General features: G+C 43.7%; 1 protein-coding gene across 2 annotated transcripts; it reads left to right on the forward strand.

The window, feature by feature from the left end:
* Positions 1-19,559: 19,559 nt before the first annotated feature.
* LOC123125769 (helicase SEN1) lies at positions 19,560-24,601 on the forward strand. 2 transcript variants are annotated; one of them, XM_044546227.1, is made up of 7 exons: positions 19,560-19,839; positions 20,958-21,683; positions 21,769-22,899; positions 22,991-23,318; positions 23,427-23,676; positions 23,794-24,013; positions 24,131-24,601. In XM_044546227.1, the coding sequence occupies exons 1-6, from the start codon at positions 19,594-19,596 to the stop codon at positions 24,005-24,007; spliced, it is 2,895 nt and encodes a 964-aa protein (XP_044402162.1). In that variant the 5' UTR covers positions 19,560-19,593; the 3' UTR covers positions 24,008-24,013; positions 24,131-24,601. The 2 variants fall into 2 exon arrangements, with proteins under 2 accessions (XP_044402162.1, XP_044402163.1); XM_044546228.1 differs by lacking the exon at positions 19,560-19,839 and having other exon boundaries at positions 21,211-21,464; positions 21,565-21,683.
* The last annotated feature ends 1,232 nt before the right edge of the window (positions 24,602-25,833 follow it).

Consider the following 25,833-nt stretch of genomic DNA (forward strand, 5'->3'; position numbering starts at 1 on the left):
ATGGCTTCAAGATACAAAAAGGGCCAAAAGCGTTGTAATTAACCCGGGATAGTCACACACACACACACACACACACCCAGTATCCAGTGGTCACATATCTACCATGAATCCAGGCCTCATTCATGCACGCAGCTTATTGCCTCGGCCGCTTTTTCTAGCTTTACGCTGTTGGCTTGCGGCTTCCTTCCGTTTCGTCCGCGCGCGTGAAACAAACCCACCATGCACGCTTGTAATTGGACGACGGCTGCAAGTTGTAGTTGTAGAGAGAGAAAGATACTACCACGGAAGAGGCAAGTTTTTCTTTTTCTTAGGGTTTGAGCCCTCGCCATACCCCATGACCGAGGAAGAGTAAATGGCAGACGCCTTTGACGGCCAGCAGCTGCTTTCTCAACTGGTTGTCGTGCTAACGGAAGTGGGATCGGATGATGTGGGGTCAGGGTCCATTTTATGCGACCAAACACTGTCTTCCCGCAAGTTCAAGTCTCATTCCTCAAAAAGAAACAAACAAACAAAAAACACGTAAGGAGGCGAAATTTTCTCCATCCTGAGCTTCCCACGAGACATATTTTGGATATGAGAGAGTTTCGTCATGATAGGCATGCATGTTTTGGATAAGACTAGGCTAAGCATGAAGACATCGCCAATTGTGTGAGAGAACAGAGATGTTATTGGTGCTTTCATTGCAAGCATTGCATGTCGTTTGTACGAAGCTATACTCCTGAATAAAGCACTTTACTTTAGCGTGATCGGTACTTAAGACTGGAGAACAAAAGGACTTTTCCACATTTTGTCAACTACACTTGTTTCGTACCTTAGCCCTTTCTATAGATGTCATGGATCCTCTCATAGCAACAGTTATAGGACTTCAGTTATCGGGCTGAATTAAGCACTCTTCTTCGACCTATCTTGGAGTTGTATAATTTTGAGGGGTTGCTTCTTCCTCACCTGGTTGGCGCGGGATCTGGATCCATTCTATGCAACCTAACAGTGTCTTTCCACAAGTCTAAGTCCCATTCCTCAAAAAGAAGCAAAAACTGCCAAGATGGCGAAACTTTCTCCAACGATCCTAAGTTTCCCCATTCAAGACATGATTTGAAATAGGAGAGGCCTCACTGATTTGGCTAAGCATAAACACAATGCCCATTTTGTTGGTGAACATGGGTTGGATTTTGTTCCATCACCAAAGGGGGTAGACATGATTTTCTGGTGTATGTCCTCGACCACATTTCAGGGGGGGGGGGGGGGACTTCACCCGCCACTGATCTTGCTTGGAGTTCTAACTTCGAAGATGGATTTGTTATCCCTTTAGGCTGGAGAGTTTCAGATGAAATTACATCTTCGAAACATAGCTAACAAAGTTATGTGGTGTTAGGTGGCAGTATGGAGCTGCCCAAGACAAGTATAAACCTGGGTTTTTTCATGAACTGGTTAATCTTGCAAAGGATAACCCATACCCCATGATCATTTGGGTGATTTCAATATCTTACGTTACCAGCAAGAGAAAAAACAACAATCGGTTCGACATACTTTGGACTCTCTTGTTCAATGTTGTTAGTGATAGTTTGGACCGCGAGAGGCTAAGATGTCTGGTCATCAATTTACTTGGGACATAAATCGTCTGATGCCAACATATGAGAAACTTGAATGCCTTCTCATGGACATCGAATGGGAAGAAAAATTCCTTATGGCAACCATGCGTGCCCTCGAGAGTACCGAGATATCGTCGGACCACGCCACAATAATTCTCGACTCAAATTCTGCAACTGACTTGCCTGCAAACCGCCCATTCAAGTTTGAACTAGGATTGGTACAACGTGATGGCTTTGCAGAAGTTGTCAAGAATGTTTGAGAAAGGCATGTTCTTGGTGAAACTCCCATCCAAAGATGGAACTCTAAGATTCGCTCTATGTGACAATTCCTAACTGGATGGGCGAAACACACCAGCGGGATTAAGGAAACAACATCTTTCCACTATCACTGGTGACCTAAAAAGATACCTAAGAAACGTATTGTTTCCTCTAACGAGATTGAGCTTAAGAGCCAGTCCAATGAGTAGTTAGTGTGTCTACTATGAGACCAAGAAGTTAAATGGTAACAAAGATCCAAGGCCCGGTTCATTCTTGAAGGGGACACTAGTGCAGAAACCCCTGTAGGTGTAGGTAATTAGTGCACTAGTAGAAAAAGGGGCTTTTGGCCCGATTGGTAAGGCCCTTTAGTCCCGGTTTTTGAACCGGGACTAAAGGGTCGTTACTAATGCCTCTCCCCTTTAGTCCCGGTTCTTACATGAACCGGGACTAAAGGCCGCGGCCACGTGGAGCTCCACCTTTAGTCCCGGTTGGTTTTTTGAATTTTTTTTTTGATTTTCAAATTTCTGAATTATTTTAACCTCTAATCTCTAATCATCACCCCTCATCACTGCTTAATTTATCCTCTAATCTCTAATCACCCCTCATCATTCCAAATCATCTAACTTCCCGAACGGTCACCCATCCTCCCACTCCCCCAGCCTAAGCACGCTTAACTTCTGGGTTCTATTCTTCCTCGTTTCCAAGTCCGCACTTGTTGTTTTCCTAACAATAGTAAGATGTCAATCCTATTAACCCTCAGGAATTTTGCTTGAGCATGAAGTGACACATTTCACTGTTTGAGTTTGAAACTATTGTTTTAAAAAAAAAATATTTAGTAACACTAATATTTCTTGAATAATTAGTTTGACCATTGTTTGACCACAGTTTGACCAGATTTGACCAAAATTCAAAATAACTGAAATAATTATTTAGTAACACTAATATTCTAGAATAATTAGTTTGACCATTGTTTGACCATAGTTTGACCAGATTTGACCAAAATTCAAAATAACTGAAATAATTATTTAGTAACATTAATATTCTAGAATAATTAGTTTGACCATTGTTTGACCACAGTTTGACCAGATTTGACCACATTTTTTCCAAAAAAAAATTGAAACTATATTTTTTTCTGTTACTAGTGGCGCACCTAGCAAATGGTGCGCCACTAGTAAGTTTGAAATTTTTTCGATTTTTTCCACTCTAGATCTTAGAAGCCCCATAACTTTTTTTCTGTTAGGTTTTTGAGGATTTTGAAAATGCTTAACGGATGTAACTTTTCGAGTAGATGATTTTTCATATAAAAAACTTTTTCATCCGAGTTCGTATGCAAAAGTTATGCCCATTTTACAAATTCTAGAGAGATTTTGCAAATAAAGTCGAAATTCATATTTGTAAATTTTTCCAACAACTAGACCACATATCACATGGGAAACTTATTTTTTTTGACATTTCCATCATTTTCTTTTGTTTTTTCTAAAACTGAAAAGGCGGTCCAAGGGGGGGGGGGGTAGAGTTTGAAAATGGGACCTTTAGTACCATTCGTGCCATGAACCGGTACTAATGCCTCAAAGCCCATTAGTACCGGTTGGTGGCATCAACCAGGACTAAAGGTCTAACGTTTAGTCCCGGTTGGTGCCACCAACCGAGACTAATGGGCATCGCACCCTTTAGTCCCGGTTCGTGGCACCAACCGGGACTAAAGGGCCCAGGTGAACCGGGACTAATGCCTTAGCCGCACGAACCGGGACGAATGCTCACATTAGTCCCGATTCGTGACTGAACCGGGACTAATGTGAATACTGCCCTGTGACCAAAGCCCTGTTTTCTAGTAGTGGTGGCGCATGGGTAAAAAGTAACGTCATAGGTATTTTGTCACAATACCAATGGCATGTGGTTGCGATGCTTGTGATAGCATCTCACTAGTAGTGAGCGCTACAGAATGCACACCACTATTAAGACGGAGCCAACATCCGTACTAGGCAAATCTTACTATTGGTGCTCGAACATAGGGCTCACCACTAGTACTTACTATACTAGTGGCGTGGGATTTCAATCTGGATGCCACAAGTAAGATGAGCCGGGCCCGCGTCCTGGCACTATTTCCTAGTTGAATTGAGTCCAAAATGGGTCACTAGTATGGGGATTGCAGTGGTAGAGACCCAGGGTCCCACCTGCCGCGTGAGCTTCTGTGTCACGTTTATTAGTGGCCCAAAGGAATTACTAGTGACGCGTGTGATATTGGACACACAAATAGGCCTTCTTACCACAGCAAGAGAAAACAGAAAAGTAGACGACAAGCATTGAAAACAAGTTGAATGTGCAATTTTCTGAAAGTAAACTGAGAGCTCTTGATTCTATATCTATTATAGCTCTTTTGATGCATTGCACTCATCCATTACAACTCTCTACATTTATATTTTCTCGAGGATGAGCACATCTCTAAGCTTGGGGGAGTTGATGAGTCCAATTTTACATCATAATTTACTTCTTGTTTTGCATGTAGGCGTAGGATTTTAGGGATTTTATCGCGTTTGTGCACCCTTTTTGCTGATTCTTTTAGGATCATAACGATTTAGGTAATCTAAGGTACTAAAGAAAAAAACATCAATTATGGTAAAAATCACACTAATTGGCATGCCAATAACCTATGGTATGACGCAACAACCAAATAGGAGAAATAGTAGTTGGACATGCGCTTCCAGAAGCGGAAACAACGCCTTGTATGAGCGCAAGTGCTCATACCAAGTAGTACATTCTCCGCTAGGTCAACTACTTCACCCTCGTGCCTTCGTATCGTTGAGAAGAGACATGGAGAGACGAGAACATGCACCTGATCAAGAACCCTGTCCTTAGGAAGGGATCCAGAGGGGGAATTGATAGAAGGGCTCTGTCACGCCATCAACCCAATCAAGGAGAATCCGGCATTAACTGTTGTCACCATCATCACTCTAACATTCGGGGCAGTTCTTTTGGTGACTATCTTGGTCTTTTAGAATAAGCTTCCTCCTACCTAGCTTATTCTAGAAACACAACCAACAATATTTATTTAGAAGCCTATTAGTCAAGTCTTAATTAGTAAGCTTCTAAGAAATGAATTGGTTGAGCTTCTAAAATAAGCTAGGTAGAGGGCAACTTATTCTAGCTTATTCTAGAAGCCAGCAAAAGAACTGGCCCTTCATCTCTTTGTAATACTCAAACCCTAGGTGGATTCCAATGTGTATTACATTGATCATGCATCCATGAGTATCCCTATGATGCTTGTTGTCTCTATGTCTGAGTAAACATCCCTAGTTCTTGAGGATATGGAGGAACCCTTGTATGTTTAGGTGTTGAAGACCGATAGGATACAATATGTTCTTTTGCATGTTTATGTTAATGTTCTTCACAATGTTGTGTGAAGTCGACCACTCAATATATTGTCTTTCAGATGTGAAGAATATTATTGTTGTTGTGATGGTGGCTTGTGGAAGTACTGAGGTGACGGTAACTACTTCCATCCTTCCCTGAGTAGTTGATAGGGGAATAATAGAGACCGCCCATTAGTCGCGTCCACGGGACCCTTAACCATGGTTGTGTGGACCTAGATGTGGAGAGGAATGGTGTTGACGTGTGTGATATGTATCTACGCATGTATGCATGTAGGATGTGCCAGGCTCTACCCACTTATGGAAACAATGTGAGATGACTTAGCGATCTGAACCTAGAATTATGTATTCACATAATTATGTTAGATAAATGGTAGTTTTGAATCCAGACTCCCTCAGAATGCCTTAGCCCATATTGTTGATTTCAACGTTTCCACTACTCTCTTGTTGTTTTACTTTATTATTGAAATTTCAGTTTTAGTCACCAAACACTTGCAATATTTCAACCTTTGCACTTGCTTTTGCTCTGGACCTCAATTAACTTACAGATACATTGCAGTAACCATGTACAAGAGCCAAAGACCACTCCTTGTGCTCCCTATGGGATTGATATCCTTACTTCGAAAAATGTACTGCAAAACTCTGTACACTTGCCAAACATCACCTACCTATCCTATTGAGTAAGGTTATTCAAAGTAAATTTTCATTTGTGCATGCTACTTGTGAACTGCGTTGGGATTTCCCTGATGAGGAGGGGATGATGCAGTACAGTAGAGATAAGTATTTCCCTCAGTTAAGAACCAAGTTTATCAATCCAGTAGGAGAACCAAGCAACACCTCGTTAGCAGCACCTACACATAAACAACAAATCCTTGCAACCCAACGCGAACAAGGCGTTGTCAATCCATGACGGTTATAAGCAAGATTAAATTGTATGGTATTTGATAAATAGATCGGAAAAAAATACAAAATGAAATAAATAAAGTAAAAATGCAGCAAGGTATTTTTGGTTTTTATATATGATAAAAGATAGACCCGGGGGCCATAGCATACGGTGGGTAGAAAAATTACTATTGGGCAATTTATAGAAAAGTAAATAATTATGACGATATCCAAGGCAATGATCATACATAGGCATCACGTCCGAGACAAGTAGACCGAAATGATTCTGCATCTACTACTATTACTCCACACATCGACCGCTATTCACCATGCATCTAGAGTATTAAGTTCATAAAGAACGGAGTAACGCCTTAAGCAAGATGACATGATGTTGACAAGATAAACTCATGTATGAATAAACCCCAACTTTTTATCCTTAATGGCAACGATACATACGTGTCATGTCCCTTTCTGTCACTAGGATCGAGCACCGCAAGATCGAACCCATTACAAAGCACCTCTTTCCATTGCAAGATGAATCAATCTAGTTGGCCAAACCAAATCAATAGATCAGAGAAGAAATACAAAGCTATAGTAATCATGCATAAAAGAGTTCAGAGAAAACTCAAATAATATTCATGGATAGATCTGATCACAAACTCATAATTCATCGGATCCCAACAAACACACCGCAAAAAAGTGATTACATCAAATAGAACTCCAAGAACATCAAGGAGAACATTGTATTGAAGAACATTGAGAGAGAAGAAGCCATCTAGCTACTAACTATGGACCCGTAGGTCTGTGGTAAACTACTCACGCATCGTCAGAAGGACAGCTCGGTTGATGTAGAGCCCCTATGTGATTGATTCCCCCTCCGCGGAGTATCAGAAAAGGCCTCCAGATGGGATCTCTCATGAACAGAGTCTTGCGGCGGTGGAAAAAGTATTTCATGGACTCCTATGTAGGCTTCACGATTTTAGAGAACTTATAGAGGTGGTGTTAGGTCAAACAGAGCCTCGTGGGCCACTGCTCCATCTTCTCGTCCCCTCCCTAAGCTTTCAGGGTCTCTTATGTCCAAAAAAATACCAAAATGTTTCGTGGCATTTGGACTTCGTTTGGTATTGATATTCTGCAAAACCAAAAACAGGCAAAAAACAGCAACTGGCACTGGGCAGTAAGTTAATAGGTTAGTCCCGAAAAATGATATATAGTTGGTTGTAAATGTATATAAAACATCCAAGATTGATACTATAATAGCATGTAACAATAAAAAAATTATAGATACGTTGGAGATGTATCAGTGCAGGTAACGAAGTTACCAAAAAAATCTGAAATTTTAGTGACTTGGAATCGATGTTTTCCATGAACTTGCGATGGTGAAAACAACCATAATAATAACACAAATGGGCACCATCATAAGGGACAATGGAAAATAAAGTTCCAATTCACTAAGATTTGAGCGCCAAAAAACAAAAGAAAAGCGCATGACAGTCCATGCTTCCCTCTGTTAAGGGCATATCTTTTACTTTTACATTGAGTCAATTTCCTTGAGCCAGCTTGTTCTTTAAAAGTAAATATAACATGTTGGATAAAGATCCATGAGAATATGAATTTTTAAGATTGTGATCATCACTACTAGGAAAACGCTTATACATAGAAGTTTAGCAGTAGCGTTTGTTAGGGACCCACGCTACTGGTAATTTGCAGTAGCGCGGGTCGCAAAGCACGCTACTGGTATGTCTTAGCAGCAGCGTTTGTTAGCAAGGCCCGCACTGTTGTTACTTGGGCCACAGGGCCAGAACGGAAGCCCACTTAGCTGTAGCGTGCCCTGTCCACCCATGCTATAGCTAGTGGCCTTAGCAGTAATGCCGACCCATACCCAGCGCTACTACTATACCAAAAGAAAACCTCACGCCCCCACCCGCGCACCCCTCACTAGTATGGTACTATGTTGAGCTTCATGACTAGTCGATCCTAGTTTGCTATGTTGGTTTGCATGTTGAGCTTGATGATCATCCCATGCTAAGTTGCTACATGTGGTTGTTAGATCCATTGATCTTGTTTAATTAGTACTGATGCTAGCTTGTTGACTGATCCAAGTTTTTAGGGATTATAGCTGGTATACCGATGCTCTGCTTTAGTTGTGGTTCTTGTGTTCCTCACAGTAGTTGTTTTTTTATGCTATATTGAAGTTGGTGTACCACTGTTTTTTGATTGGGTTAATTCCAGCATCTCTAGATCCTATTGTTAGTATCACATATAAACCTGAATATATTCAGTTTGGCTTGTGTTGAGATATCTTGCTGTTTAGTTTAGGTTAGATGGCATAGCACATTTGTGACCTTTGAGATGGCATAACACTGTTTGTTGATTTTTTTTATATGCACAAGATAGGCAACAAAGATTGAAAACAGTAGCATGGCAAATCTTGTTATATGTAATGTCTGTTGCTAACCTCATATCATCTTATATGTTAATTTGAGTTACTAAGCCTGAATATTTTATTTTCCGATTAAGATCGATGCATTGAGAACTTTATGTTATTGTTTTTCTTTCCTGTGAAGTGGATCGTTCATCTTTGCTCATATTGCTTTAGGAAAATGGCGCGACCACCACCACCACCATGTCGACTGTGCAAGTCAAGGTGCGCCAGCAGCCTTGCAACTGGCAAGCTATTCGACATCTACTTCCAGCCGAGTTTTCATCATGCGGCAGTAAGAAATTATATGAAACTTGTAACAACTATTTTGTTTTTAGTGTTGGCATTAATGCATTGTGTCATTTTGCTTTTTTTACACAGATCGTCCGATGCAATGTGAGGTTGAAATTCAACAAGCTGACCGGAGACACTGTGACCTTTGAGGCTCCTAGGGGGCCCTACACTATGGAGGTCGAGAAAGGACGCAATATGTCGTAGATTGGAGGAGATGGATGGGTCCGTTTCCTCGCACGCATGGGTATTACAGGTGGTGAGTTGATCATCTTCTCCTTCAGAGTAGAAAGACCCAAGTTGGCTGTCATTTATATCAACAAGGAGGAAGATGATGAAGATGATGAGGACCCACTTGATGAAGATGATGAGGACCCACTTCATGAAGCCATCTATGCTCAAAGAATGAGGCTGGGCGAGGAGGAGGTGTGCAACCTATGGGACATAATTCCGCCACGTGATGACTTTCTCAGGGTGTCATTCGTGACCCGCCTGACAAGTACCATGGTTGATAGGCATGATATGGTATGTTATACTTACTATAGTAATTTGATTATATATATATGCTTTATTGTCATACTTACAAATGCAAATTATCTGATGATATGCTTAGTGAATCCGATGATATGCTTAGTGTAGAGTCCAATGATATGTTGTCTGGAATCTAGTCGATGATATGCTTTAGTGTAGAGTCTGATGACATGCTTATTAGTGTAGAATCCAAGGAACTGTTAATGGTGTAGATAATCCATACTTATTAGTAGAATTCATGCTTAGTAGAAATGTGTAGTGCTGTGTCTTTTGATATTGTAGAAATCTATACTTAGTAGAAATATATTTGCAAGAGTATGTGCAAGGCTACTTATTAATTGATATGTTTTTCTTATTCAGAAATTGCCAAAGAGCCAATCTGTGAGTTGTGGTATCGAGCCTGATGAAGAAGGCTCAGCTGGAATACACCTTACCGCAAGGGGCTCCGTCACCACCTGTACGTACGGCCTGGACACGGACGGTCGCACACACTTAAGCTCGGTTGGGTGTACGAGCTTCCTCGTTGGCAAGAATCTTCATGTTGGACAGGTCATCCTAAGGAACACCCACCGCCCAGGCTTGAGGATGATGATCGTCGTCGATATCATCTAGAACTACATATGTGTGTGTGGCTGTATGGCTATACCTAGTAGAACTGCTATATATATATGTGGTTGTAAGACTACCTAGTACTGCTTATCATATATGCTATATTCATGTGAGGATGTATGTTGACTATATATGAGTACCTATAATGCTTTATGATATTGTATGACTACTGTATGCCTATAGATGAGTATCTGGAATTGTGGTATATGTGAAATTGCAGTTTATTGAAACGGGTGCTGTCCTACATCAATAGGAAGCAAAAATAATGTTGAAAGCTACAACAACAGCGCGGGGCAGAAAAAGCGCTACAGCTACTTAATAGTAGCGCGTGACAGACCTGCGCTACTGATACAGTTATTAGTAGTAGCGCTGGTTTAGACCGTGTTACTACTACCACTTAGCTGTAGCGCCGTATTAGTAGTGCGGCCACCCGCGCTACTGATAGCACCAAAACCCGCGCTACTGCTAGGCTTTTGCCTAGTAGTGCATGTTTACTTCTTATTATTGACATTATGCTTGAAATGAGTAAGTAAGAAGGTATACATTTGCTAAACTTCATTCTTCCTTTTTGTCGGGCTGAAGTGAGTTATTCTAAAAATGTGCTTATGAGAGCTAATTAATTATTAAGACTAAGAGATAGTCGAGCATGTGGTGTTTGATAAACAAAAACACGAACATAAACCCTTCTAGATGAATGAGGATAATGCAATTGCTAAGTAACTAAAACATGGTCTAGAATGATCAATTAATTTTAGTTCTTGAAATTTTGCATGTAAAGGTGTCATGACGGCCTCACAGGAAGTTTTACAAGGGAGAGTTGTTCAAAAATGTTTGGTCATAAATAGTAATGGTGATGTTGTCATATATGTATTATTTATTATCGACACCTCACTATACATAAACCCGTGGTCATGTTACTAAGCTCGACATTCACTTGGAGACAAGCGGTGTCTAAGCTTCGGGGGAGCCAGTACGTCCATTTTGCATCACTATTTCTTAGTATAGATTGCTCAGTATTAAGGATATTTTGCACATATCACATCTACCTTTTTACACTTAATTTACATGGTTACTCGAGGATGTGAAATTAATGAAATCGTACAAAAAAGCACCAAAATAAGGATCAATAGATAAAATAATTTTCCAAAGACCGAAAAAACAAAGAAATATACTAGAAGAGATTTTGCGTGACAAGAGAGCCAGGGGCCAAGGCCCACTTGACGGGGGGTGCCTATGAGGCCCATGCGACCAGCCCTTGGGTTGTGCAAACAGGGCGCGAGGGGCCCACAAGGCACCTCTAGCTGCCTCTCGACACCCATGATCCTATATTACCACAGAAACCCTCAGTTTATTTTACGTGATCTTTTGCCACCATCTACAAGGCGGAAACTGAGCGGAGCACTCTCTTGCTCCTAGAGGGTTGTTTCTCCGGCATCATTCCCCACTATGTAGGGGAAATTGAATCAATCGACATCACCAACACTCCGTTCATTGTGGTGATCATCATCAACATCGTAATCATTACCAGCATACTCTTCATCATCATCCATCTCCAACCTTAGACTTCAATATGTGAACTATTCTCTCATCTTAGTTGTTGTGATCACTTCCTGGTGTTAATATTTGCTTAATAGGTGATGCTTCGTGATTTGTTGGTAGAATATTTGTATGTTCAAATTATTTGTCATATCATTACTCCACTGATCATAATCTATATGATATCTCTTGAGTAGTCCGTTAAGCTCTTGAGGACTTAAGTGAAACCTTGTAACTAGTAAACATGTGAAAATAGTAAAGTTTAATGTTTTGAAATTATGTTGTATTGTAATTCTCTGGTGGTGATATGAGAACATCTTATGCATATCAATTCACCTTTTTGGGCTTAGAGGAGAGCATTATGGGATAACTTCTCTTAGCATGGATGGCTGGAGTGGCAGATATTATCATGTCCCGAGTTTGTAATTTATTGGATAAGGAGTAATTGGGGACACCAAAAAATTAATGTTATGGTTAGATGTTATCTTAATTATTCTCTTTTATTTGTGGATGCTTGCATGGAGGGTATAATCATAAGTATGCATTTTTCAAGTAAAAACATTACATAAGTTTAGGCTCCACTGCACAACACTTATCAAAGTAATGAAAGTTAATATCAACGAAACTAGATGAAATTCCCCCCGCCCTTGAGAACGATTTGATCCATACACTCCCTCCATACATGTGCATTGGGCATCTTAGGTTCTGCACTGCGACCAAGACGAAGGAAAAAACAAGGGAACTTAATGTTTATTTGCTAATTAATACCATTGCATGCCGTGTTATGTAGTCTCAAGTCAATGAAGACATACAGGCCACACGTCCACTATTGGCTGATTCCTTTTTTCATGGCAAAAATAAGGAACAAGGTGGGGACTTAATGCATCGTGCCTAAGCATTTTGAGATTACTTTTTACGTAATATGCGTAATGCACTCATATGGAGGAGTAAGTAATATCATTGGCTTGACCTTAGCAAAATTAAGGATTAAGCTACGCGCTTCATCATTACACTTTTTTATTGCAATTTACATTCTTGTAATTATTCTCATGATGAAACAAACATACAGATAGTCTTTGCAACTTTCGCAGTGATTCGTTGCTATTTTCATCAACCAATTCCTTCTGCTCCTTGTTGGGTTTGACACTCTACTTATCAAAATGATCTACAACAGACCCCCTACACTTGTGGGCTATCACCGCCATAGACGAGGACGGTAGAGCATGAGGGTGGTGCAGCACCGCGGGAGGGTCCCGAATTGGAACTTATATGGTGCCAGTGACCTTCCTTCCTCAATCGAGGGCACGATGTGCCATGACGATCTTTGATGTTTGGAGTCTTTTGTGCCAACTAACTCTTGTCGTGACTTTTCTGCTTGCTTGTGCTAGCACGGTCTTGTCTGACATCTCATGTCAATACAATGCTACACATATAGCTATTAGGATTGTTGAAAGTGGTGGCCACAACATATGATGACTTTGATTTGGTGGTGCTTCTCCAGTACCAGTCTCAAACTCTAGGGTGAAAATGCAAGGTCTAACCCTGTTGGGAAACGTAGCATGCAATTTCAAAAAAATTCCTACGCTCACGCAAGATCTATCTAGGAGATGCTTAGCAATGAGAGGGGGAGAGTGTGTCCACGTACCATCATAGACAGAAAGCGGAAGCGTTTGACAACGCGGTTGATGTAGTCGAACTTCTTCTCGTTCCGACCGATCAAGCACCAAACGTACGGCACCTCCGAGTTCTGCACACGTTCAGCTCGATGACGTCCCTCGAACTCTTGATCTAGCAAAGTGTCGAGGGAGAGTTCCGTCAGCACGACGACGTGGTGACGGTGATGGTGAAGTGATCCGCGCAGGGCTTCGCCTAAGCACTACATGAATATGACCAGAGGCGTAAACTGTGTAGGGGGCGCCGCACACGACTAGGAATCAATGTTGTATGTTCTAGCGGTCCCCCCTGTTGGGGAACGTGGTAATTTCAAAAAAATTCCTACGATCACGCAAGATCTATCTAGGTGATGCATAGCAACGAGCCGGGAAGAGTGTGTCCACGTACCCTCGTAGACCAATACCGGAAGCGTTATATCAACGCGGTTGATGTAGTCGTACGTCTTCACGATCCGACCGATCTTAGTACCGAACGTACGGCACCTCCGTGTTCAGCACACGTCCCTCGTACTCTTGATCCAGTTGAGGCCGAGGGAGAGTTCCGTCAGCATGACGGCGTGGTGACGGTGATGATGAAGTTACCGGCGCAGGGCTTCTCCTAAGCACTACGACGATATGACCGAGGTGTGTTTCTGTGGAGGGGGGCACCGCACACGGCTAAGAGAAACTTTGGTGTGTTTTTGGGGTGCCCCCTCCCACGTATATAAAGGGGGGAGGGACGAGGAGGCCAGCCAAGGAGGAGGCGCGCGCCAAGGGGGGGCAATCCTACTCCAAGTAGGTTTGCCCCCCCTTTTCCTATTCCTACTAGGAGAAGGAGGAAAGAGGAGGAGGGGAGAAGGAAAGAGGGGGCCGACCCCCCAAACCCTAAACCAACTCGGTTTGGGCCTAGGGGGGCGCGCCCCACACCTTGCTTGCTGCCCTCTTTCTCCACTAGGGCCCAATAAGGCCCATAGACTCCCTGGGGGGTTCCGGTAACCTCCCGGTACTCCGAAAAATACTCGATACACTTCGAAACCCTTCCGGTGTCCGAATATAACCTTCCAATATATCAATCTTTATGTCTCGACCATTTCGAGACTCCTCATCATGTCCATGATCTCATCCAGGACTCCGAACAACCTTCGGTACATCAAATCACATAACTCATAATACAAATCGTCATCGAATGTTAAGCGTGCGGACCCTACGGGTTCGAGAACTATGTAGACATGACCAAGACACATCTCCGGCCAATAACCAATAGCGGACCCTGGATGCTCATATTGGCTCCTACATATTCTACGAAGATCTTTATCGGTCAAACCGCATAACAACATACGTTGTTCCCTTTCTCATCGGTATGTTATTTTTTCGAGATTCGATCGCCGGTATCTCAATACCTAGTTCAATCTCGTTACCGGCAAGTCTATTTACTCATTCCGTAGTGCATCATCCCGCAACTAACTCATTAGTCACATTTCTTGCAAGGCTTATAGTGATGTGCATTACCGAGAGGGCCCAGAGATACCTCTCCGATACACGGAGTGACAAATGCTAATCTCGATCTATGCCAACCCAACAAACACCATCGGAGACACCTGTAGAGCATCTTTATAATCACCCAGTTACATTATGACGTTTGATAGCACACAAGGTGTTCCTCCCGTATTCAGGAGTTGCATAATCTCATAGTCTGAGGAACATGTATAAGTCATGAAGAAAGCATTAGCAATGAAACTGTAACGATCATAATTCTAAGCTAACGAATGGGTCTTGTCCATCACATCATTCTCCTAATGGTGTGATCCCGTTCATCAAATGATAACACATGTCTATGGTTAGGAAACATAACCATCTTTGATAAACGAGCTAGTCAAGTAGAGGCATACTAGGGACACTTTGTTTTGTCTATGTATTCACACATGTACTAAGTTTCCGGTTAATACAATTCTAGCATGAATAATAAACATTTATCATGAAATAAGGAAATAAATAATAACTTTATTATTGCCTCTAGGGCATATTTCCTTCACCCCCCCTCATATATATAGGTTGGAGGGGAGGAGAGGCAGCCAAGGGGCCGCCCCAAGTAGGAGGAATCCTACTTGGGCGCCTCCCAATTCGGCCTCCCCCCTTCCATATTCATCCGAAGGGGGAAGGAAGGAGGAGGGAGGAGAGAAGGAAGGGGAGGCCGAATCCCTCCCCTTCCTTTACCTCTTCTCCTCTTTCCTTCCCCCCTATTTTGGCCTACATAGGGCACACCAACCACCTAGGGGCTGGTCTGTCCCCTTCTTGGCCCATTAGGCCCATGTAGTTGCTGGGGGGATGCCCGGAACCCCTTCCGGTGACCCGATATGTACCCGATACCCCCAGAACACTTCCGGTGTCGGAATATCATCATCCTATATATATATGAATATTTACCTCTCGACCATTTCGAGACTCCTCGTCATGTCCGTGATCTCATCCGGGACTCCGAACAACATTCGGTCACCAAATCACATAACTCATATAATACAAAATCGTCATCGAACGATAAGCGTGCGGACCCTATGGGTTCGAGAACTATGTAGACATGACCGAGATACCTCTCCGGTCAATAACCAATAGAGGAACCTGGATGCTCATATTGGTTCCCACATATTCTACGAATATCTTTATCGGTCGTACCATAATGACAACATACGTTATTCCCTTTGTCAACGGTATGTTACTTGCCCGAGATTTGATTGTCGGTATCTTCATACCTAGTTCAATCTTGTTACTGACAAGTCTCTTTACTCGTTCTGTAATACATCATCCTGCAACTAACTCATTAGTCACATTGCTTGCAAGGCTTATTATGATGTGCATTACCGAGAGGGCCCAGAGATACCTCTCCGATAATCAGAGTGACAAATCCTAATCTCGATCTGTGCCAACCGAACAAACACCTTCAGACATACCTGTAGAGCATCTTTATAATCACCCAGTTACGTTGTGACGTTTGATAGCACACAAGGTATTCCTCCGGTATCCGGGATTTGCATAATCTCATAGTCAAAGGAATATGTATATGACATGAAGAAAGCAATAGCAATAGAACTTAACGATCATTATGCTAAGCTAACGGATGGGTCTTGTCCATCACATCATTCTCCTAATGATGTGATCCCGTTCATCAAATGACAACACATGCCTATGGTTAGGAAACTTAACCATCTTGGATTAACGAGCTAGTCTAGTGGAGGCTTACTAGGGACACTGTGTTTTGTCTATGTATCCATACATGTATCAAGTTTCTGGTTAATACAATTCTAGCATGAATAATAAACATTTATCATGATATAAGGAAATATAAATAACAACTTTATTGTTGCCTCTAGGGCATATTTCCTTCAAACCCTATCAATTGGTTATACCTAACAATGAAAATATTTTTTGTGGTGTTGTCTTGTTGAAGGCATTGCTCGGACTTGATCTTTAGAATGAAAATCCATGATATGCCTTGGTTTTATATGCCGATATTGTGGCTGATCAGCGTTCGCTTCCTGAAGGTATTTCTCTTGGGGAACCTTTCTTGTTGTATTTGTTATGTCAAGGGATGGTCGATGCGGATATGGTTATCGTTGTAGCCTTGTTGATCATTGTTTTAATCGCTTGGCAATTTTTCTTTTTTCATTTTACTCCACCGATGCATAGCTTTGGCCTTGTATGACATTACTATATGTTGGTGTGATTCTTTGTGTATGTGTGTTGTTATTAGCTATGTGCATCCTACCGATCCAGGTATCTAATCTTTATAAAAACATATTGGACGAGCTCTTAAGGCTACTTTCGCCTGCATGGTTCCAAAAACATAAGAATAGAAAAAACACAAGAATACGATACAAATGTCTACGCAAAACCCAGGGTTAGAAATACTGGAATTTTGCAAGCTTTGACGTTTGGTTCACTGGAATACGGAACACATGAATACTAGTAAATACGGTCAAATTAAAAGTCAAACTACATGAAAAAGTATAACTAAAATATCACTACGTCACCAACGATCCTAGTCCTGTTCTTCATGTGTAGGAATTTGAAAAAGAGGTCCATGCAGATTGTAAAATTCTTAGGTTTTTAATTTGAAATCGAGATCCAAGCAAAATTTCATTCATTTTTTCTTTGCTACAAATTTCTCATCAAAGCGGTGGTTCCCCAAGCTATCGGTGTTGGACCTAGGAGGTGGTGTATATGCCATCTCTGGTCCTTCAAATCTAGATGGGCACTCCATGTGTCTTCGTGTTGATGTTTAGGTAATGATCTTCTTCTTCGGGCTCTTTGCAACGCTGGTGTTTGCGAGCGACTAGTGATTTGGATGGTGGAAGGCCGACCTTTGGGGATTGAGGTGATGTTCCCTCGATCGTTTCTATGGCAGCGATGAGGATGTGGCCTGCTCTCCCCTTGGGTGTCCCCCTGACGCAATATATTGCTTTCTGGTGGTTTGTGCTCCCTCTTCATTGTTGCAGCGCTCTCTACACCATTGTTGTGAAGTTGCCGGAAGGTTTATTTAGGAAATGGTCCAGCTCTAGAATTTCCCATATACATATGGCTTCTACGATAACGGCTTTTTATTTGTGGCGTTGGCAACTAGACCTTAGCGCAAAGACTCCTCGATTGTAGGATACAATGTCAGACTGACTTCAACGATGGAGCGGCCGCGATGGTGTGGCTTTGGCTCATATTGGAGATTAAGTTTGTTTCGCTATGTAAGAACCTGTTTGTAATTTCATTGGTTTTTGAGATGTCCTGTATTGTTAGAAGTTTTTAATATAAATCCAGAGTTTTATTTGCAAACAAAAACCATCTATTGTTTCTTTGTTCTATTCCTTTGAACTAAACACGTGAATAGTGCCACCATAAGAACTAAATGGTCTATGTCAGGCGATCAGTCAAGGCTTGGGCCGGTCACCTCTATCGGACGCTCTCTTGGACATGTGACACGTCATTTACAGGCCCTACCCATCGGTTCCCCATCCTTATGTCTAGGGAAAGCCCCCCCCCCTCAGACAACAATTGTTGTCCCCATGTCGCAATCCATTTTGTCATCGCGCAGATACTCCAGAGCCACGCATATCCTTGTCGTCGACGGCCACACACCACCTCCATGCACCGTCTCACACCTCCTTCATGCCCTTCCCCCTCTCCTTCCTTCTCATCTATGATGGCCGCCCACTCACTCCCTTCCTCTCCACATCAGAGCCTTAGCCGTCGGGGCTGGAGACAATGAGCCATCTAACGTGGCATGCTGCGACGGGGAGAGAGGCAGGTGATGGAGCCGTCGGCGCCGAGTGATGTGACCAGCACCCTGTCTTGTTAGAACAACAGTGGCAGGGTGCTACAACGACAAGGTAGGGCACGCTGCAACTAGGGACGCGGCGGTAGGGGTGCTATGATGGTTACGATTGCTATGGACCGCGTGTTGCAACCGCGTCGGTCGGGTGCTACGACAGCGTGTCCTGCATGGAACCACGGCGCTGGGGCTACGATGGCGACGACCCGGGGGGGGGGGGGGTCCACCGCGTGCTGAAACCACGGCGACCTGGGGTGCTATGACGGAGGTCCTCGTATGTTGGAACCGTAGCGACGGGATGTTGCAACTATGACGACCACGAGCCGAAACCTAGGCCATAAGATGCTGCAACGGTGTCCGCGATGGGCTGCAACTGGCGACCACTTGAGCTGGAACTGTGTCATGGGATGCTGCAATGGCGACCCTAGTGAGGTGGAACCGTCGCTCGGGATGCTGCAATGGCGACGATGACGAGTTGGAATCGTGCTATGGGATGCTACAACAACCACCCCGGAGAGCTGGAACCGTCGCTCGAGATGCTGCAATGGAGACGACGGCCAACTGGAACCGTGCCGTGGGATGTTGCAATGGCGACCGAACCAACAATGACTTGTTTTCTTTGAGATGCAACAAGCCGAGGTCGGTCGCGCACGCGTGGGTCCACGGTGGCGGTTGGCTGTGCTCGTTGTCGCCTTCCCATGCACGTTAATGTGATTTTGGGGGAAAACGAAACGGGTGCGTGGAGACAAAGAGGGGAGGTAGATGTAATGGCTGGGAGAAGTCACATCGCACGGTCGGGATGCAACCAGCCGAGGCTGGCGCCAGTCGACCGGTGTCGAGCAATGGCCAAAGAAGAATTCCATTTCAAGTTTTTTTTTCATTTCACTATTCCTTACTCCAGGAGCCGTGGAGCAAAGAATGATCCCATTCGAGTTTCTTTTTAGTGGATTTCATTTCACTTTTCCGTTGAACAAAAAGGAGCCGTGGACCTAAAGCAGGCCGAATACAGAAAACCAGGGGACGGACACGGCCCAAATCGTCGGAAGAGCAGGGACAGAGCCCACATCGACAAGGGCGGAGTATCCCAAAACGCAGACCCTTTTTCCATCTTCCTGCTGGAGGCTGCCGCTCCATTCCAAGCATGGCTGCGGCTATGCGCCATCTGGTTCCTTCACGCCTCGCCGCATTGAGCAGAGCCACCGCCGGGCGTCTGCGAAGGAAGGCTTCCCTAGGCGGCGGAGTCCGGCGGCTTGGACCGGTGGGGAAAGCGGATCCATGGAGGAGCATTTCCACTACGCCAGATTGGAACAGGTACAAGGGGCCGCCAAAGCCAAGCTTCTCATGGAAACTGCAAGATCTGCTCAACGATGATTTCTTCAAGAACGAGGCGAGTCTTTCCCTCTTCCTTCGTTTCTTGCTTCCATTAATCATATATTGACGCTCTGTACTGCTCCCAAAATTGTACTAAGATTGAGACATTTATTATGGGAAGGAGGGAGTACTTGGCAAGGCTAAGTATAGCTTGCTTCTTCTGGATGAAGTATATGCGTAATGTTAGATCAGCTGTAGAGCAAGCTTTCGAAATTAATTTAGGGCTCATATGAGATTGGGGGCTGTGTGAATCTTAGTTATGCAGAGGGATGTACACATTGTGTTTCTATTCTGATGCATCATTTTGAGTTAATAAAACACACCCTTTATCCAAAAAAATATGGGATTGGGGGGTATGGGATTGGGGGGGGGGGGGGGGGGATTTTTTAGGGCACGGGCATCGATCTAGCTGTGCCTGCTGCCGTTATTGCACATGGCTATATGGGTGGCACCGTACTAATAGGATTTGTGTTGCATGAGGCTTCATATATTGGTGTTCTTTCTCATTGGTTGTTCTGTCCGGCCTTTCTTTATATTTCCTAAACTTGTGCTGGACCGTGTAAACGTTGCAACAATTGTTTGACGTCTGTGTGCATCGATCGATGCGGGAAACTATCAGGTGCTCCCATCTTGGGGGAATCCCGGTGCTCCAAATTAAAAAGAAACGTTCTTAAATGTTTCAAAAAAATATGAATGTTCACAAGGAATGTGACTACAACCCCTAAAAATTTCAGGTCCAAACTCTAAATGCACATTGAGAAACAAAAAAGTGAAATCCAGATGTGAATAGTATCAATGTTGCTTTTGTCTTTTTCTTACACTATTCATGCTAGAATTCACATTTTTGTTTCTCAATGTGCGTTTCGAGTTTGGACATGAAATTTTTGGGGGTAGTAGTCACATTCCTTGTGAGCATTCACTTTTTTTTCGGATTTTTTGGGAACATTTAAGAATGTTTTCTTTTCTAATTTGGACCACCGGGAGCACCCCAAGTGGGAGCACCCGATACTTTTCCCGTTCAATGCAGAGGACTGGGTCTCAACCCTCTTTTCGAAAGGAAAATAAAAATGCTCCTACAAAGATCTGACAAGTTGCTGCTAACCTCTATATATGTACGTGCTTCATTTCATTCAGGTGAAGGTGATACCAACAACTTTCACTTCGGTAGAGGGGTACATGGGCTCATTCATGGCTCCACTATTGGAAGAAACTCGTGCGGATCTCTGCTCCGCACTGCGCGGCATCCGGCACGCGCCGGTGGCCCAAGTGATCTGGATCCAACAGGAACGCACTTCAGAATTCTGTATCTCGTTCAAGGAACCTCGGCCAGCTGGTAGTTACGCCCCGAAAGTCGAGGATATATTGGTGCTCACAAGTCGGAAACCGACCCGCCACATAGACTTGGACCCATTTGTCATAGCTGTAGTGCCTCCATCCGAAGATAGTAAAAGTGGAAGCAAGGATGACGAAGGCACCACCACCGGCTATTCTGAAGATATGGACAATACTGTCACCTCTTCACAAGACATTGCCGTGCCATCTCTTCTCAAGAAAAATGCAACAGCAGTTGATGTAGAGGCATGGGCTCACCCCCTTTTCGAAAAAGAAAAGAAAAATGCACCAACACCTCCCCCCCAAGTGGTAGACACTGGCACAACAATATTAATAAGGCTGCTGTCGGGTAAACTACCTGTCAAACGACAAGGTCAAAAAGAAGTGATCGCATTGCCTCTTTTTGCAGTCTTTCTTATCAATATGAAGACCAACAATCATATACATGATGCACTGGAACTGAAAGCCGGCATCCTTAGCCGTTGGGGCAGTAGCCTCGTAGAGAGGATTGCAGAGTATGCTCCAACTGTATGTATCTATTTAGTACTATCGCATGGTTTGTGTCTTTCTACTTGATCAATATGTTGTGATGGTTCCTATTTTCTGATGGCAGGTCGGCCAGGATCGCAATTCATTGTTGCCAGAGGTATCTTCAGGGTTAGCGTCAGATAAGGCGCTGGATGGCCTTGAAAAATTCAAGCTCAACACCTCACAGCAGAAGGCGGTACTTGATTGTGTTTCAGCAATGGATGAAGCTAGGTGCTGGGTGCGCCTTATCTGGGGACCACCTGGAACAGGGAAAACCAAGGCCATCATATCTCTCTTGTGGTCAATGCTGAAGAAAAACCGCAGGACACTAGCTTGCGCTCCGACCAACACGGCGGTTGTGGAGGTTGCCTCCCGTGTCCTCGGTCTTCTCGAGGATGAGTCCTACGGCGGCGGTGGAAAACACTTCTCCCTGGGCAATGTCGTGTTGTTTGGCAACGAAGATCGGATGAACGTGGATGAAAACCTTGCAAACATCTTCTTGGATTGGCGTGTGTACCGACTTGTGAATGTGGCGGCGCACTGGAGGCACTATGTGAATGGCATGCTAGAACTTCTTGTGAAGCCGTTGGCCATGCACTCTTCGTATCTTAAGGATGTTCGATCGGAGCGTACGGGTGATATTTTGCGGCTGCAAGGGGTGGGGGATGCTGAACTAGAGAGGAGGAGGAAGTTGACATTCAAGGAATTCTTCATAGACAATTACCAATGTCATGAGGAAGCACCGCGCCACTGCTTCGAGACTCTCCGCAATGATCTTCCCTTACCCGCTAGGAGATTTGATTACCTGGATGAGATCCTGCGCTCACTCGAAGCTTTCGGGAAACTTCTCCGGTCGGAGCCGGAGCGCCCTCTGGGGAAACTCTTCTTAAAAAACGGGGGGTGGCCAGAGTTCCAAGAAGCAAGAGCATTGTGTCTTAACAAGCTAAAACACTTGCCCGATTGGTTTGATTTGCTTCCAAGCGATTCAAGCAAAATCGAAGACTACATACTGAACAACGCCACGATCATACTTTGCACTGCTGCTAGCTCATTCAATCTGCGACGTGTCCGTGATTTCAAGCCGTTTGAGCTCCTTGTTATCGATGAGGCGGCGCAGCTGAAGGAGTGTGAGTCGCTGATACCTCTACAGCTTGGTATCCACCGTGCTGTTCTTATCGGTGATGAATGCCAGCTACCAGCGCTTGTCAAAAGCAAGGTAATGTTATCCTTTTTCTTCTAGCCTGTCGGTTGGTCAGTCCCGGTGTATCAGATCAAGCAATGCTCACACTCACAATTGGCTGCTCCAGCTCAGCGCCGAGGCCGGCTTTGGAAGAAGTCTGTTCGAGAGGCTTTGCTTGCTAGGACACCCGAAGCACCTCCTCGATGTGCAGTACAGGATGCACCCGGAAATAAGCAAGTTCCCCATCTCAAGTTTTTACTGTAGGAAGGTGACAGATGGCCCCAACGTCCTTCACAGAGACTACGAGAGGAAGCTCCTGGATGGCCCAATGTATGGCCCCTACTCCTTCATCAACATCCAAGGTGGGATCGAAAGCTCGGGCATGCATGGCACAAGCCTGAGCAACGCTGCTGAGGTCGCTGCGGTGACCCGGATTGTGCAGAGATTGTCCCAAGGTATGCTGCAGCTACCTAAATATTCCGCAGCTGTAGATTCATCAAACATATTTCCTTTCCTTTGCTTCCTATCATCAGTTGAGTTTGGGATTGTGTGTACTGAGTCAGTTGACACAAGAAGCAAGCTCAGCGTGGGCGTGGTATCGCCGTACAAGGCCCAAGTCCGCGCCATCCAGGAGAGCCTTGCTTTGGAGCACGACAAGTATTGCGGTTTATCCGTAAAGATCCGAACCGTGGACGGGTTCCAGGGTGCCGAGGAGGATGTCGTCATCTTCTCCGCCGTGCGGGCCAATACCCATGGATCGGTCGGGTTCCTCTCCGATCAGAGGCGTACCAACGTGGCGCAAACACGGGCCAAGTGAGTGAACAATTAGTCGCCTGGTTGGTCGAGAGGACTTCTTCAACTCATAGTAAAATTGGGGCCATATGTTGCTACTTCAGTTGTGGGCGCTTCTGTTGCTGTCTTCTTTTGCAGGCATTGCTTCTGGATTCTTGGCGACGCGGCTACATTGTCGAGCAGCAGGACAGTCTGGCAGAAGATAGTGGCCGATGCAAAAGAAAGAGGATGCTTCTATGATGGCAACGACGACAAAGACCTCTGTGCTGTGGTGAGTGTCGCGATCAAGCAGGATGAAGTCAACCGTCTGCTCAAGATGGTGGATGCTCGTCTTGGTATATGCAGCTCATGATCTTGGGTACGATGAGTAAATCAATCCTTGGCACTGCTTCTTAATTTCAGAGCTAACTTAATTGTGGAAAGAAGCATCTGACAGTAAGTGTTGCAACTTGCAACTACCGTTTCTAACCTTCAGAAATCCAAGATGGACTAAACATGAAATTCTGAACGGGAAGGCATAGGGATGTGCGCTGAGCCGCTGACCGCTGATGCAAACCACAGGAACTTACAGAGCCATTTTTTCCGAAAAGGAGGATTACCCTTGGCCTCCGCATCAAGTGATACACATAGAGGAACTTACAGAGCCAAGTGCGCAGATAACATACTAACTCTTAGTTTGCACTTTGCTTGTTTGAGCCTATAGGTTTCTGTTTTTGTGCATGTAACATGTTCTCAGAGGAGTTTGGAGTGTGCGGAGCGGTGATATTTCGCCTGTGTGAGGTGGAATAGAAAGGATATTACCTGGTACTTAGCTGTTTTGTTTTGGTTCTTGCCCTTTAGCTGTGTGCTGTGGTCAGAAGCCTAGCGTAAGAGGATGGCCAGGGTATAATCATGTTGGACTATGTAGTCTGATTTCAGAAATGAAACTGAGGAGCTGGGCACCTTTCCTCGGAAAAAATAGTGCTGTGTTGCTTTTACCAAGGAACGTCTGACTTGGATGGCCCTATGGTTTTTTTTTCTAATCCATCAATGATAAGAGAAATCAGGGAAGCCCCCACAAAGGTCTGATTTGTTAAAACGCAAATTATATCGTATGAATAAAACAGTAGTTCGAATAATTGACTAAACCAGTTTGCTTAAGACTTCATTATTGTAAAATATGTGACCTCAACCAATGGCTTCAGATTATAAATCTTGAAGTGAGAAGAGAAGGACCAATTCCTCCCCACCAAACGAACTATCAACAAGCCAAAAATGCTGGATTACTATAATTAGAACTATGTAAGTAATGGTTTTCATTAATAAAATCTATCTATCTGTTATTTTAGGGGAAAATATATGGAGCATACTGTCTTCCTGTGCTAGTATCTCCCAATAAGATTTTTCTCTAAAGCACTTGCATGAATGTAGAAATCGCATGCATCATGCTGACATCATTGTATGAAATTAAAATTTTAAATTGTTCGGTCATCTTCACCCGTGCGTTCGTCTCGACAAGTGCTTAGAATCTAGATCCCATGTTGTCATATTTTGACAAAAAAGAAAACCTGGCATTTTCGTAAAACTCGTTGAAAGGAAGCCAGCGGTAAAAGCGGATCATCATCATGTTTTTGGTTTGAGAGATGAACAATTTTGAATTTTAATTTTGCGAAAATCATTGATGATGCCATGCTATTTAGATATATGCATACAGTAGAGGTGAGAAGGTAAGAGCTAATCAGACGATAAATGCATGGTATCCCTGAGTGAGTGCTCCAACCGCCCCCCCCCCCCCCCCCCCATAAATATTAAATTTAGAAAGCACGAAATTAAGAAAAAACTTGGAATTTTAGGATATCAAACTTGGTGCCCATTCTACTCCCTCATTTAGTTTCATTAAGAAATGGCATACATAGTATCTGTGGCGAACATAACAGTCAGACCTATGATCCATTCAAATAGTTTTTTTTCTTACATAGGATTCTTTAGACTGTTTTACTAACAATATCATGGATGTCGTTTCTTCATGAAACTTCATACGGGAGTAGATTAGACACCCAAGTTTGATATCCCAAAAATCCATTCTTTTTAATAAAGATCATGGTATTTTTTTAATTTAATATTCATATAGCTGGTAGAGCACCCAAGACCGCCAAATCCTCATCCTTACTCGACCCATCAATTTTTTGACGGGTACTC

The sequence above is a fragment of the Triticum aestivum genome, chromosome 5D (genome assembly GCF_018294505.1).
Source record: "Triticum aestivum cultivar Chinese Spring chromosome 5D, IWGSC CS RefSeq v2.1, whole genome shotgun sequence".
NCBI classification, from domain to species: Eukaryota; Viridiplantae; Streptophyta; class Magnoliopsida; order Poales; family Poaceae; genus Triticum; species Triticum aestivum.

Excerpts from the sequence above, each read along its gene's own strand:
- LOC123125769 (XM_044546227.1), top strand. The coding sequence starts at position 19,594 with ATGGCTGCGGCTATGCGCCATCTGGTTCCTTCACGCCTCGCCGCATTG. Across the intron at positions 19,840-20,957 it reads ATGATTTCTTCAAGAACGAG|GTGAAGGTGATACCAACAAC; the intron begins GCGAGTCTTTCC and ends CATTTCATTCAG. Across the intron at positions 23,677-23,793 it reads GTGGCGCAAACACGGGCCAA|GCATTGCTTCTGGATTCTTG; the intron begins GTGAGTGAACAA and ends CTTCTTTTGCAG.